We start from the raw sequence: 15,997 nt of genomic DNA, 5'->3' as shown, positions 1-15,997 counted from the left end.
GACGAGGTCCAGGTGTATGGTGTCAAAACAAGCATTCGGTGGAAGAAAAGACTTGGCAGGCGGAATAGGGTGATGCTAGATCTTAGAGCGTTGATATGACAAACAGCAGCGAACTCAATCGCGAACTTGCACGTTTAGCCGGGGCCAAACGAAACGACTGGAGAGAAGCTTCTGTGTCACGCATATGCCATGATGCGACAGGTTGTGCACGGTTTTGAATAGACGTCTGCGAAGGGATGCCAGAATGTATGGTCTCGGTGTGTCAGTAGAAGTGTCGCAGACGACGGACGTACCATGTGGGGTCACAACGACATCCTCCAATTTCAGGGACGTTGACGAATTCTGGAGTGTACGAAGTTCAGTGTCGTCACGCTGTTGACTGGCGAGTAAGTCGATCTCGATGATGAAAGGTTCTGACGTCAACGTAGAAACGGCATTGACGCGACTCAGAATGTTGGCTGGAACGTTGTCGGTGCCCTTGATGTGGCGGAACGTTGTTGTAAACGGAGATGTAGGAAAAGTGTCAAATCTCGTGGGGCGAGTAACAGGACGCCGAACGATTAGTTGCGTGCACAAGGGGCTTGTGGTCAGTCAAGACAGTGAATGCACGGCCTTCTAAGAAATGGCGAAAATGTCTGATAGCCAGGTAAACGGCGAGTAATTCACGGCCGAACACGCTGTAGCAGGACTGCGCAGGTTTCAGTTTCTTGGAGAAAAAGGCGAGTGGATACCACGCATTGTCGATGAATTGCTGTAGAACGGCATCAACTGCGGTGTTTGAAGCGTCGGTCAGGATTGCGGTGGGCTTCCTTAGATGTCTAAGCAGCGTGGCATCGGCGAGGGCAGACTTGACTCTTGTGAAAGTGTCTGTGGTGTTTTCAGTCCACTGAAGCACTTGTTTGCGTTTGTTTACAAGCAGAGCATCTAGCGGAGCTATAAGTTGTGCACAATCGGGAATGAATCGGTGTTAAAAATTGACGAATCCGAGAAATTGCCGAAGCTTGGTGAGTGTGGTCGGTCGGGGAAGGTTTTCGATGACGGGAATCTTGGACGGCAGTGGTCGAATGCCATTAGCGTCGACGAGTTCGCTCTTGGCGGTGTTGATGACAATTCTTTCACTGGCAAGGCGTGAAAAAAACAACTGCAAGTGGCGAAGATGTTCTTCTGCGGAAGAGCTTGTGACGAAAAGGCCGTCAATGTACGCAAAAACGAAAGGCAAACCTCGGGTGACGGAATTGATGAAACGCTGAAAGGATTGGACGCGCTACATAAGCCGAAAGGCATGCAGAGAAATTCAAAAAGACCGAAGGGTGTGGTCATGGCGGTCTTGGGAATGTTTTCTTCAGCAACTGGTAGTTGATGATAGGCACAAATGAGATTGATCTTAGAAAAGATCTTCGCACCGTGCAACACTACTGTGAAGTCCTGAATAGCTGGTAGAGGGTAGCGATCAGGAACTGTGATGTTGTTTAGTGCCCGGTAATCGTCACATGGGTGCCAGTCTCCTGCCTTCTTAGGCACCATTTGAAGTGGTGATGCCTAATTACTGGAGAAAGGGCGGATGATGCCAAGTTGCAACATGTGTTCGAACTCCGCACGAGCGATCTTGAATTTCTTCGGGGACAAACGCCGGGGTCGGAAATATACTGGTGGGCTGGAGGTGACGATATGATGGCACACGTCATGTTGCACTAGTTGCGGCCAGTCCGGCAGGTGCGTCAAAGTTGGAAACTCGTGTAGGAGCGCGGCGAAAGGTTCGTCCAACATGGCAGAAATGGGCACAATCGGCGATGTGCCTGCTGATGATGGGACGCCGGGAACGGATAGCTGGGTCACGAAGTCAATGAGACGGCGTCGTTGGATGTCGACAAGGAGTCCGTAGTTGTGCAAGAAGTCTGCTCCAATGACTGCATGACGGATGTTGGCAACCAGGAAAATCCAGCAGAAAGCTCGTTGAAGGCCAAGGTTTAGCATGACGGAGCGTGACGAGAAAACTGGAATCCTGGTGCCGTTGACGGTTTGCAGAAATGACACAGGTGTCGCTTTTCGGTCAGAGTAGTTGGCGGGGAGAATGCTGACGTCAGCTCCTGTATCGACTAAGAATCGTTGTCCCGTAACATTGTCCGTCACGTAAAAAAGGCGACTTCTATGTTGGGCTGGACCACTTGTCGCCGTTAGAGGTCGGCCGGCCTGTTTCCCTGCCAAACGCAGGGACGCCGACAGTGACGAACATCGTTTTCAAAACGGTGGCGGTAGTAGCAAACGCCACACGTTGTAGCTGATGTTTCATTGCGGGTGCCCGTGCGTCTTGATCTGCTGGAACTACGGCTGTGTGGGCGACGAGATGACGTGCGGCGATGTTCTGCTCCACAAATGACGTGTTCCAGGCGCTCACACTAGGAGTCGAGCGAAGATTGCGCTGCTGAAGAGCAGGGAAGGGTTTGCAGGGCGGTTGTATTGTCACCCAGAGACGATGCCGTGGCAGCGATGGTTGGGGTGGCTACTTCCAAGACTTTGTCGGCAAAGCCGCAAGTCCGGTAAGGTCCATGGTAGAGGCTGTCGCCAGGACCATCTGCACGTTAGCCGGGAGTCGTTGCAAAAACAATTCGCGCAACAGCGCGTCGTCGATGCATCTCATGTTGTTTCCGAGCAGCTGCCTCATTAGGCGTTGAAGTTGACCAGGGCGTCGGTCGCCGAGTTCTTCAGTGGACAGAAGCTGCTGGATGCGAGAACGCTGTGAAGCTGCTGTGTGCTGTAGCAGGGCTGCCTTGAAATCGTCATAGGCGGCGGTAGACAATGGGGAGGTTAACAAATCTGCTACTTCGTCAATGGCGGCGGGCGAGAGCACTGCAACGGTGTAATGAAACTTTGAGGCTTGAGAGCGGATACCAGCGACTTGAAATTGCGATTCGGCCTGAAGAAACCACGCCGAAGGATGCGGGTCCCAGTACTGTGGGAAGCGGACAGCGATGGCCGAACAGGAGGGCTCACCACGTTCCTCGGAAGGGTTCTGGCCTTGAGCTGTGGTAGCGTTCGTCTGGTCCATAGTCGTCTCTACCACAGGAGCGTATGGCAGTATCACGTCCGCGGTCACCAAACTGTGGCGACGAGCGACCACGTAGATCGGTAAAGTCTCGGGCTCTCGCAGGAGAGGAAAAACCGACACTCGATCTCTTAGTGCAGCATTCTTTTTAATGTGGTTCGGGACGCTAGCCCGTGCCAGAGTGTGCCAGCTGCCTGGGCCTCCTGTAGACGCGAGCGTCTGCGTAACTCTCATGTGACGCCGATGCTGCTGCCGCTACAGACCAATATCAAGTGCAACTTTATTTTTCCTCTGTGGATTGCATTTATCAATGAGTGTTTTGACACCATATGCACAAATCATTATAAGCAATCCTTCCCCTCTGGTGGAGTTTTCACTCATACAAAAGCACACAGTCGATTTCAGACTGGCCTTTGACCAAAGCTTGACTAGAAGTCTAACCTCTTTCATTTTGAACATTACTTGTGCAGTTGCCCTTAACAAAACACATTGTGGGGCTAGTTGGTGATGCATTATTTTTCTTTTTTACGAAAGTAATCCAGCGCCACTTTTTAGGACGGGGACACAGAAACTCTTGACAAGACGGGCGCTGACTCCAACTATGTTTATTGAAAGGGACACACACTACATTTATAAAGAAGGCACTGAGTGCATGCGCAGTCATGACTGCAGGAAAAACTTACACACACACACACACACACACACACTTAAAAGCGGTTCATTAAGTTGGAACAGACGGCATATTATCTCCCTTTGTTTAATAATCCGAATTCACTGGCATGCAGCGAGATTGGTGTGGTGCTGACGCACATGTTGCCTCTCTGCATGATAAAAAAGGCTTCTGAAAGCACGTGAGCTAATCTGTCCTTACTTCTGGTTAAATTTCTTATTCCCTCAAAAAAAGAAACAAAAAAAAAACAATTAACCAGAAGTAAGGACAGATTAGCTCGCGAGTTGGGAACTAAGAGTCAGGCACACATTTTTTACATTTCAGATTGTTTATTTTACTCAGTATTTTTACGGTAAATAGAAAATTCGTACTTTCATTCATGTTCTTGAGCTGCTTCTTTCAAGTTTCCCCATAAGAAGTCTCAAAAGCTCTCTGAGCAGTTATTACTGCTTTACTTTCATTGAAAACACGAGTGATCACACCAAATTTTTGTGTCACAGTATACATTCCATTGCGACTACCAGGTCTTGAAATAAAGCTTTACAACATGAAACCAGCAAAAAGGACCACATTTCTAGTAGTAAGGAAAGAGTTACGTGGTGGTTAACACTTGCTTAATTTTGTTGCCGCCTTTGGTTTTTTACCTAAAATTGAAATAAAGATGAGCTGAACTGGAGTGCTTGTAGAAACATTGCAGTTTTCTCAGGAATATGCAGTTTTTTTGTGTTTTGCTTGCAAGAGTGAACTGTGCATTCAGTATTTATGTAAAAGGAATAAACAGGAAATTCAGTCCACAAATCAGTAAAAAGTTTGATTGAAAGGTAGTGGCTAGGAATAGCACAGCAACTCAGCAGGTGTTATTGTTTTCCTGCACCCTGCGTCACTTATGTGACACTCAAACTGTGACAGCAGCAAGCGTGGTCATTGTTCATCAAATCCAATCTCATGGCTCAAGTTGGTCCACTTTTTATAATGCATCATTGTACATTCCAGAGCAATTTCTAATCTAGTGGTTGCATAGATTTGAAATGTGCCACAGTGTTCACATCACATGTACAATCTGATGAATTGGTGCCAACGTTAATAAAACTCCAAATTCAGTAGGCATGTCTTGCACTGAGCGATAACTTTACAACAGTGATAATCACGTGAAAACGGCCACCAGCAGAAAGTGAATGGAAACATGACCAAGGACATAGGATGTTTTTTAAAACCTATACACGCAGGTAGGTGTAAAAGTTTGCAGTTAAACTTTTTGAAGCTCTAGCTATCTGCAGTAACCCCGACAATTGTGCGAGCTTTCCATCAGTGGCACTGACCCAAAAAGAGTTGCAGTATTTGAATGAAAATGTGGCACATCTGCGGATGTTTAAAAATATTCCATGTGTTTTTGGTTATGTTTTTATTCACTACATCTGCGTGGTATTGCTATTCTGGCATTGTTCAACTATTTGCATATTCACTTTCTCTTGTGCCCAACGTCTGTGCCTGCACACATATCTCCATCTCTATAATAAAGCTCACTTGATGTCCAGTGCTTTTCACATTTGTTTCATTTCTTTCCTTGTTCGTGTGTTCATTTGTGCTTGTGCTGCCAATATTAAATGCAAGCTGCCTTTCCTGCGCTTTGTCTAGACAGCTGTGCTTTCATTGAGGTATCTCAAGTATATTAACGAAACTTGTTTCCCCAGGTATTCACCCTGTAATGCTTAGTGCTAGTTGCAAAGAATGGTTCTGACAAAGCACTTGCTGTATACTACCTACATTCTCTTCACAAGCTGACTTGAAATTATTTAGCCTTTCGGTATCGTATATTTTGCTGAATGAATGTTGTTGAGCATAGATCTTCATCATCTCACTCCATGCCAAGTACGGTTTCTGCATGCCATAAGAAATTGATGTGTTGTAGTTGAACCGAAGGGATTGGCTTCTTATTGACAACACATCAGATCTCTCTTTGCTAGGTGACTTGGAATAACTAGTTTGCTCACACTACAGCACTTTGACTTTCAGCTCATTGAGGTGGTGTGGGTAACCTGCTTGATACATTTGTTGGGTGCAGTGACTGTCCAAGGTATTACATATATAATTCATGAAACTTAGATGTAGGCAATGTGAATTTGCTATTTATCATTCTTGGAAAAGCCTGTTGGCTTTTCCTGCAACTTGTTATTAGCGTTTAGTTTGTGAATTAGTACCAAAATACAAAGGACACCAAATAGTAACACTGGATGAGGTTAGTCTGGCAGATTGCTCTTCCAAAACTCTATATACAGTTGACCGCCTTTGTAACGAAGTGCTTGGAGCCCCTCAAAGCTTTTGTTGTGCAGGTAATTTCGTTGTAAAGGTCAGACTCCGCACAGCTTGCAGTAGAACTGGGATAGAATTATTCCTTCATTACACCCGTCATTTCATTGTAGAGGCGTTTGTTGCAGAAGCACTTGACTGCATGCATTTTTTCTCCAGAAAAAAACAATACATAATTAGTTAAAGAAATGAAGGCCAAACTTTCCTTTTCCCCCATTCATGCCTAAACTGTGGCACTGCTGACATTATAATTTCGCAGTATCTTTTCACATTGAAGATCCTCCCCACATGAGAAGTCTTGAGAATGTAATTGAGTAACAGTACCATAAGCGATGAAACACGAAATTATAATAGATAGAACATTAAGAGACAGGAGCACTCGCCATGGTGACTGTGTGGCTATAGTTTCCTGCTACTGAGCTCGAGGTTGTGGGTTCGATTCCCAGCTGTGATGGCCACATTTTAACGAAGGTGGAATGTGAGAACGACTTCTGCACCATGCTTTGGGTGCACATCAAAGAACCCCAGGTGGTTGAAATTAATTGAGTCCTTCCACTATGGCATCCCTCATAGCCTGTGATTTGCTTTGGGAGGCTAATTTTAATTCAGGAAACCAGAGAACGGTAGCATGGATCGAGGAGCAAACACGTACAGCATGTGATCCTGGTTGCCTTAGGGAGGAAAACCTTCAGTGACCTCCTTTGCATGAAAAGTCCTGAGAAGTAGCCAGGTTGGAGCTTATCATTAATTTTGGATGCCTCATAATATTTTGTAAGTAAGCAATAAACTAACCCAGTGAAATTGCTGCTGAAATCTACCGCATTATAATTGAGATGAGAAATTTGAATGCAGCCATGCCACTAGTCTGCCAGTCCTGTTGCCCTGCCCTTCCTGGCATACCTAGCCTGTGCTCGCTTATAGGAGGCATCTATTTGAAACTTCAGAATCTTAATCTAACAATATATGTTGTTTTAATTTATTTCTGCTTAGTGCTTCCAGTGTTGTTCAATGTCTTTAGTTACAACATAAATGTAAGAAAGACAAAACACGGGAGAGAGAAACACACAGCACAAAAGCTGACTCTCTCTCTCTTTATATATATATATATATATATATATATATATATATATATATATAGGGTGTTTCTTTAAAGTTCAGCACGCAGGTCCCGACGTAACATATGCAGGAAAGAGACGACAAACTTTTTGGAAGACTTATTTACTAAACGTTTTCAGCTGGTGGATCAGCCTTTGTCAGCGTATAGTAACGCATGAATAACACATATGCAGCTGCGTATGTGTTATTCATGCATTACTATACTCTGACGAAGGCTGATCCACCAGCTGACAGCTGAAAACGTTTAGTAAATAAGTCTTCCAAAAAGTTCCTCGTCTCTTTCCTGCATATATATATATTGTGATACAATTAAGCCTGTACTTAACAATTGATTGCACGCAAAAATTAATTTTTAATTAGGACCTTTGTTACATCAAAAAGACTTAGAACATTCATGTGAATAATGTTATAAAATAATTAAAGATGCCTGCTTAACACTCATCATAGACAGTGAGCCCATTGAGCTCATTTTATGTTCCGTCATGGGAGCGGCGAAATTTCTTAGCAGGTCAACGGCATCCACCACCTGAACTGAAGCTCAGTGCACTCATGTTTTACCCACATATCTCCCAAAACATTAAATCGGGTGAGACGTTGAATTCACTTCATGCTTCAAAGTTGACTTTCCACATGTTTGCCTCTATGAGTAGGTGTCAGGAAATCACAAACACTTCATTAAATTGCCAGTTTAATAAAATCTAGTTTTGTTACATCTAGATTTTGCTGTACTTTGCAGATTTCCGTGGAACTGGTTTGGTTGTTTAGTGTCTCGGTGCTTGAGGTAGCTGCATTTGATGCTAGCAATGCACTGCTTGCTTGGTTTTCAGGGCATATGTGAGCGACTAGACGCTTGCACTTTTTGTTAGCCCCACCTGTGAGGCCTCTTATACCTGTATGTGAAACAGGGTCACAGGTGCTGCAAGTGAGCAGTTTTGGAGCTACTTTAACTAATTCATGTCACAGTATGGGCATGAGCCAGCTAAAAATTATTCATTTTTGGTTATTTCTGTCCCTCTATATAGCTTTAGGCAAAGCCAGAAGGCCTTTTTTTTTTTTTTTTTTCCCTCCTCATCCAGTTGTCCAATGCACAGAAGCTGTGCGGCTTTCAAAGAAATTTGTCGGCTCTACTTTCTGGGATTTGTTACAAAGGTGCTTTGAAACTGTGGAATTGTGCCTCTTGCATGTCCAAAGCTTCTTCAGAGTTTCCGGCCAATCAACGGCTATTTCCAGGCAGTTTATGTTTGTTTTGTCATTTATAGGCAGTTAGTGTTGGTGAAGTTTGTTGCACATAGCGTTCACTGCCTTTATGGCTGATCCTCAGTGCTCTTGTTTTTTAATTTCAACATAGTGCTACATCTGTGCACACGTGCACGCGTGCAGGTGCTTGTTTTAAAATATGATCAGATACTGAACTTTTTGGGTTAAAACAGAATTGCTGAATATGAATCCAGCATACTTGTCTTGATGTGTCCTTGGTTCGAAATGAAAACACTGAGCCGTAGTTACAAGTCCTTTGCATTCCAAGTCCATAGTATTGGCAGACGCTGTATAACCAGTGTTAGATAATTTGGGTCGAAAATTTACAGGCCTAAGTAAAAATTTAATTTGTAGTGATACTTGTCTACCTGCTGTTAAGGAAAATAGTAACGAATAAGTTTTCTTCACTGTTTCCTTCTCTTTCTCTTTCTTTTCCTTTTCTTTTTTTCCTTGTTTGTGTTGTTTAAGGAAGTCAGTCTTGCTATGGTGCTTTACACTTTTCCAGTACTTTTATTGCTTCTTTTTCTGCTCATGGGCTGTGCTCATATTCTTAGGCACTGAGTTCAAAGCGACAGGCAGCAGTGACTTATCAGAGCCAAATCGTAGTGGGTATCCTGAGTGTGAACAGATGTTAGGGCTGCCAACTTTTGAATACTTACTAACAGTACCGCCTTATTGCCAGTGTGGTCTGAGTGGCTATGCATTTCCTTGTGTCGCACATAACCTTTCACATGATGTTACTTTATAGCTTTCTGCTTGCATGAACTCTAGTACTAAAGTTTCCAAGCTGTATAAGATTTGTCACAACTTCGTTATTTTTGCTTTGTTGATGCACATATTTTTGACAGCAACATATCCTGCCCCCCCCCCCTTTCCCTCCATTTCTTGGTCGTGTGTCTCTTTTTTGATCAAAGTGGCAAGCCTAGTAGGCATTCTTGTGCCGTTTTTGTTGTGCCTGTAAGTTCATATTTATGTGTGTGTTTGTCGGACGCCCTGGACCAGAATTGGAGGCATATGCTGCTGTGGTGTCAGCCTTCCGGGCCCAAGGGGAGCTGACCAAGGACAAGAAGAAGACTCTGCAAGAACTGAGCAATATTCTTTGGTAAGGTTGCATTTGTGAATGCAGCAGCAGAAAACAAATTGTAATAGTTATTTGACATGATGGTTGGAGATTAAAACTCTTGCATTGTTCTTTCATGCGATTGCAATAGGCAGCTGATTGCTTTATATTCCAAGTTATTTGTAGCGTAACAGCCTTCCAATCACTTAAACAAGCTCCACATCAATCAGAGCACAAAAATGTGTTTTATGCTAGCATTCACAGAGCACTCTCTTTTGAACATTCTTATGTAAAAATTCTGAAATGCGCAAAGTAATTGCTGAACTACAGCATCTTGAAGCATCTCATTAGCATTGAAGAAAGTGCACGCACTTTCTTTTTCTTTTGTATTCATATTCATAACATGTGAATAATAACTCATAATCTACGCACTACGCTTGTTCATTCACAGTGTTTCGGGCCCCATTAAGTAAGTCAAAGTATGTTAAGAATTGAATTTACCTTTTCCCTCATCCTTCACTTGCCTACCTCCTGACACACGAGAAAGAAGAAGAAAATCTGCCAGGGCTAACCAGTTCATCTAATTAGTATCATTTATTTGTATAATCACCATACTGGACCTCACCTTTCTTTATTTCCTGCCACATACGTGTGGCAAGAAAGATCAGCAGCATGTGCCCTGAAATAGAACACACAGAAGAAGGGGTCATATGCAACATGGCCCCTGAGTTTGTGTGCCACTGGGCCTCTTCAATTTGCCATTTGGGACTGTCCGGGACTGCCCTAGATGCTGCATGTGCAATGCTCATTGGCTGAAAGCACCGCCTAGGGCAGTTTGGGGCTGTCAGAGTTGGATAATCGAAGAGGCCCACATTACACAGACTTGACTAGCTGTTTCCGATCTCTGAGGCCATGATATGAATAACTTTTATTGTGTTCTGTCATGTATGCTGCTGTGCGTTAGGTGCGATGGATATTCCAGATGGGCGTGGCAGGCGACAGTACGGGGTCACATTTTCATGGCAAACCAAGGCACACCTTGCAGACCGACAAACTAACCTGGTCATGCTGGCACAAGTGACGGTTCTTTGTTGTTACAATGGTCTGCATTTGAGGTTTTGATGTGTGATCACACTAGGAGGTAATTGGGAATTGCGCTCCCCTCACCCCCCTTGCTCGTATTGTATCTGTGTGAGTAACAAAGGGGTGTGGGAAAAGTGAATTAACTGATATTTTTTAACGCTATCACCAGTTATGGTCAGCATATAAAGTTAACAAAATGTTCATATGTATTGTTTAATATTGCTAGCAATAATGTTACATTTGGTGTACTAGCCAAAGAGCAGAGGCTGGGGTAATTGTGGCATTGACGTCAAATGACATTCCACTGAGTAAACTTGGACACTGAGATGCTGACACATTCAGCATTCCTACAATAGGGCGCATTTCCATTCTACCCAAGCGACTGGCCCGTGATATCATTGTGAAGCCGTCTTCAGAGGCAAGTGTTATTCAAGGTGCAGGCTGATTGCCAAAGGGGTGTATGCTTATTCAGCAAGCTGCCCAAGCTGAGTGCGTCTTAGAGGCTGCTAATTACTGACGCCAATTGTTGTGCATCATGCCAACCTATCAAGCCAGTCAAGAACTGGTTGAAAATTTTGTGGAGCGGCTTTCCTTCTGGGGGCTTTTGGTGTTCACCTCTCCCTGTCATTGCTGGAATAATGAGTATGGTGTGGTAGCTTCCACCCTTTCCATCATCTTAGGGGTGGCACGTGTGAGCTGTGTGGCCTCTCACCTCCTCAGAGGCGGAGTTTTGTGACGTCTACAAGACCACTGGATTTGCCGATTAGGACATAAACTGTTTCTCTAGCGAGTAATCTAAGGAAGACAGCGGTTATTTAAGCAGCCATCTTGCGTGCTAGTGTGTGTGCTCTCCCAGGATGAGTTAGCATGCTTAGTCGTCACGTAGAAGTGTTCCGAGGACGATGTAGCTGTGTGCTGCAATGGTAACGTGTGGTGCTCGTAAGTCCTGCAAGTATTTATTTTATTTATTTATTTATTTATTTATTTATTTGGGAATACTGCAGGCCTTAGAAGGCCCAGGCAGGAGGGGAAAGGTATGTACAAAAAAAGAAATACAATAGATTGACGAAAAAAAAAAGCTCCGGAAAAAATGTTATAGAAAGTACAATTGCATAATGAGTGAAGCACCTCTAAATAATGAATAGAGAGTGGCAGATACAAATTGAAACACTGTTTCACAAGCACAATTTCAACGCACAGGAAATGTAATAGAAAAAAAAGGAGGAGTGTATAATTCAAAATTACTACAACGCGCAAATCAATAAATATTGCACAACGATACAAATTGAAACGAGATTTCGTAAGAACAAGCACTAATATTAGATAGTAATAGACGCTATTGAGTCAGTGCTGAGAAGTTTGTTATAGGGTAGGCTGTTCCATTCCGTTATTGTTCGAGGGAAAAAGGAAGACATAAAGACATTGGTTCTACCATTATAAGGCATTAATGATGCAGCGTGGCGATGTCTTGTTCGGCGGGCAGTAAGGGGTGTTATGTAAGGTTCGGGAGAAAGAGATAGCTTATTGTTGTTCAGCAAGAAGAAAAATTTAAGCCTGTGAATTTTTCTTCTTAGTTGCAAAGACTGAATATTATGTTCAGCCATTAACTGAGTTGAGGAATCACTTGAGCGATATTTAGATATTTTGTCTTTCCCTATTACTAAGTTTGCTTCTCCTATGCAAGCAAACCCATTGTTTAGTTCCTTCAACCTCCCAACCATGTACTCGTCAGGAAAGTTCAAATGATGGTGTAGGCCAGCTTGGCCTCTGTGAGATGCGCCACCCCGGTAGTGTAAGCCAGCTACCCAATCCAAGATGCACCAGTGGCATAAGCTAGAGCATGACCATCTGTGACGCCTGACTCCGAGACCACGACACCCCAAATCTAACAATGCTAAGTTTAACATCTGCTTCTATTGTATGACTGTATGTGTGTCTCCTAGACATTATAGCACTAGTTCAAAATCATTGAGCCTTGTGTACACTTTTAAAGGGACACTAAAGGCATATGTCAAGTCAACATCGACTGTTAAAATTCCATTCTAGAAACTCCGCAGGGCTGTTTTTATGCCGAGAAAAGACTTAGCTTAAGATAAAATAGCATCCGAAGTGTCCGCATACTTAGCACTATTCGAATTGCCTGCCTCCTAATGGGGAGTTGTGACATTACATATTATTTGTAAATACTTTGTAACATGGGATTGCAGCATTTACAGATATTTTTGAAATCTATGTAATGAGGCGATGGGCCTCACTCTGTGCTTCATGCAGTTTGTGTGAGCTTCATGAGCCAGCAAAGCCAGCGCAATACAGTCGAACCCGACTATATCGAACCCGTTTACATCGAATTATTCTATATATCGAACAATTTCTGGTCACGGTATAGTTACAATGAGTATATATAGCAAAAATTACGCTTACATCGAACAAATATTGCAGTGACTCCCGATATATCGAACGTCAAGCGGCGGAAAAGTGCCCCCAGAGGTTGGCTTTCCCTCGCGGTAGCGGGGAAACCCGGCGGCGCGGCTCCATCCAGCCGCTCTCCCTACCGTGACCGCGCTATCTCGGGCTGTTCGGGCGAGCCATCGACACTCCCCGTGTCGCGCATAGTGGAGTCTATTAGGCCACCATCCTCCCTCTTTTTCTATCATCTTTCACTTACCACCCCTCTCCCCTGACGACGCTTCGCCATGCTCCCGCACGGGTTGCAGAATCAAGCGTCCTTCCTTTCTTTAGATCACTATCTAGCGACACTCCCCAGCAAAAGATGACCCTGGCCCGCCTACAGCACTTGCTCAGACAGCCAATCAGCTCTTGTGCTCTCTTCGTGCAAGATGCCGAAAGTGCGAGTTGTCTGGCTGCTTCTCTGGTTTATCGTGTTTGCGCCTTGTGGGCCTTCTCCCGCAGTGTTGCCGTGATGAAGCGGCAGAATTCGCCTTTCGTCGTGAAGCTCGAAATCATAAATCGCGTCGAACGCGATGAGAAGTTGGATGTCCCCGCAGCGTGCAAGATTCCGAGGAGCACTCTCGGCACGATTAGGGCTAAAGTGGCCAGACTCGCAACCCGGTGCCCATGGCGCCCGACGCATACGCACGACCGTGTACGAGGGGTTCTTCATACGTGCCGGTTTCCGCGTGCTCGGTGAGGACTGTAAATTCTGATGAACGCGACGAAGCCGTTGCCGGTGTTGCCGAAGTTTGGAGCTAGCTGACAAAATTTCCGGGACATTCGAATCAGCGGTGGACGAGTTTGTGAGTGCAGATGATGGTGTCGCGACCACGGTAGAGCCCGGAAACGAAGACTACATCGCCGACATCGTACCGAGCACAAATGACAGTAGGCACATTGAGGAAAGCAACTACGGTCCTTTGGCCACATCCTCCGAAGTGATTGGTGCACTCGCATTAGTCCGGCGCTTCTGCGCGAATGCGGAAGGTTGCGGCCTCAGCTGCTCCGACTCGTTAGACAACATGGGGAAGTGCGTGCGTCGCAGGCAGCGAAATTGCCCAAGCAGAAGAAAATGCAGGACTAATTTATGCCAAGCTAAGCTAGTTTCGTTAATAAAGTGATCTTATAAATGGTATGTGCTTTTATGACATCCAATTATTTAGCAGGCTTATATCGAATTATGCTCTATATCGAACTGATAGGCGTTTTTTTGCGAGTTCGATATAGCCGGGTTAGACTGTACAGTAAAACATCATTCCTACGTTTTGGAAAAAACTGAGAGAAAAAACTTACTAACCAGGAAAACACTTGATCTGAAGTAAAAAAAGAAATTGAACAGACTCAACTATTGTTGACATCTACGTAATGCGAAGCATCACTCGGATAGTTGTGGCACAAGATGCCGGCGTGTGTCGAGCTGGTGGTGTGGTGGTGCTCCGGCAACCTGAGATGTGTTTTGTTGTTTTCCTATCGTGTGGCGTTTTAAGAAGGCAACAGGAAACCGAAATGAAATCGAACTGGTGTGCAATGCCGGATGCCGCCGAAGCAAAGCATGATGCCCACACACATCGTACCGCCTGCAGCAAGGAACGGTGGCGCATTTGGATTATCGCCTACTAAAACCATGCAGTACACTACCAATGTCACTATGCACCACGCGCTGTAAAACAGATACGTGTAAGTGCTTGTCGCAATAGATTTGGCGGCGGTGTCTGTGAATGCGGCATGCGACAGCTGAAGCGGAGATTTGCTGGTACCGGAATAAGAAACTGTGCACGCTGTCGTTTTCACGTGAGATGGGTGGCTATATACTGTTCTCGATCACGCGGACCTAGCGCATTTTCTTGTTTACACGGGATCTGGCAGCCGGGAAACGTATCATATGATTGCAGTTTGGCAGTGTACTGAACGTTGGTGCTGAAAAATGGTGTTTTCCAGGAGCATATTAACCGATCAAAAATGAGCATAAATCGATTGGGTCATCTTTTGTGTTCTCGATGTGAACGTTGGTGCCAGGAAAACGTATGTAACGGGAAAGTGTCAACGAGGTTCTCCTGTCCTACATGATAATGAAACTGCTGAAGTGTGAAAGTACGGGCAGCTCAGAGTTGAGCGAAACGAAACCTTTCCACTGCCCATGCCGTCAAGGAAACGTCAGAAAGTAATTTTTTCTAAGAATCGAATTGAAGTACACGAGTAGTATTTTCTTCCTTCTTATCGTGCACTGCAATGATCTTGTTATTATGGGTCGTGTACTTGGTGACAGACTTTTAATGAGGAGTCTCTGCGTCATCAGGCTAGTAGTTGAATGGCCCGAACCCGCCGATGTGGCTTAGTGGCTATGGTGTTGCGCTGCTAAGCACAAGGTCATGGCATTAAATCCCAGCTGCGACGGCTGCATTGTGATAAGGGCGAAATGCACAAACGCATGTTTGTCCCACGCATTGGGGGCCTGGTGGTCAAAATTAATCCAGAGCCCTCCACTACGGCGGGCCTTACATTCAAATCATTGTTTTGGCACCTAAAGCCCTAGAACTTTATTAAAATCAATTGAATGTCTGTGTGGAGTCTCAAATTGCGTCCTGCATTTACCTCAATTTCTCAGTTACTAAAGCTGTGTTCTCAATAATATTGATGCCTTAGATGTTCTCGAGCATTAATCTGTCTCTTTAGCTTGACCTAATATTTGCCTTTAGTGTTCCTTTAAGTGTTAATTCCGAGCGTGTCTCGCACATCAGATTGCCTAGTTGTGAGCTTGATGATGGAATCACCATCAGTACATGTGCACTTTGCTTGGTATCTGCAGCATATCACTAGAACGGCATCGTGCGGAGATACGGAGGGCTGTAAATGATGAGCGGCTGAACACCATTGCGGAACGGTAAGGGCTTTCCTTTTTCATGTCTCTTTTTTTTTTCACTCCTTTGAATTCTTTTTATGAAAGACTGAGTTACTCCTGTTTTGCTTGAAGTGATCTGTAATGTTGCATATGCTTTTTATTTGCAGTGCC

General features: G+C 44.6%; 1 protein-coding gene across 3 annotated transcripts in view; it reads left to right on the top strand.

Annotated features, from left to right (window-relative positions):
- LOC126540348 (uncharacterized) overlaps positions 1-15,997 on the top strand; it is a 120,754-nt gene that overhangs the window by 10,271 nt on the left and 94,486 nt on the right. For all 3 annotated transcript variants that reach the window (XM_055075987.1, XM_055075988.1, XM_055075986.1), the window contains exons 3-4: positions 9,396-9,495; positions 15,794-15,868. In XM_055075987.1, the coding sequence (XP_054931962.1) occupies positions 9,396-9,495; positions 15,794-15,868 (175 nt within the window). The remainder of the gene's footprint in view (positions 1-9,395; positions 9,496-15,793; positions 15,869-15,997) is intronic.

The sequence above is a fragment of the Dermacentor andersoni genome, chromosome 2 (assembly GCF_023375885.2).
Source record: "Dermacentor andersoni chromosome 2, qqDerAnde1_hic_scaffold, whole genome shotgun sequence".
Classification (NCBI taxonomy): Eukaryota; Metazoa; Arthropoda; class Arachnida; order Ixodida; family Ixodidae; genus Dermacentor; species Dermacentor andersoni.
This window is presented reverse-complemented; position numbering and strand designations above follow the sequence as displayed.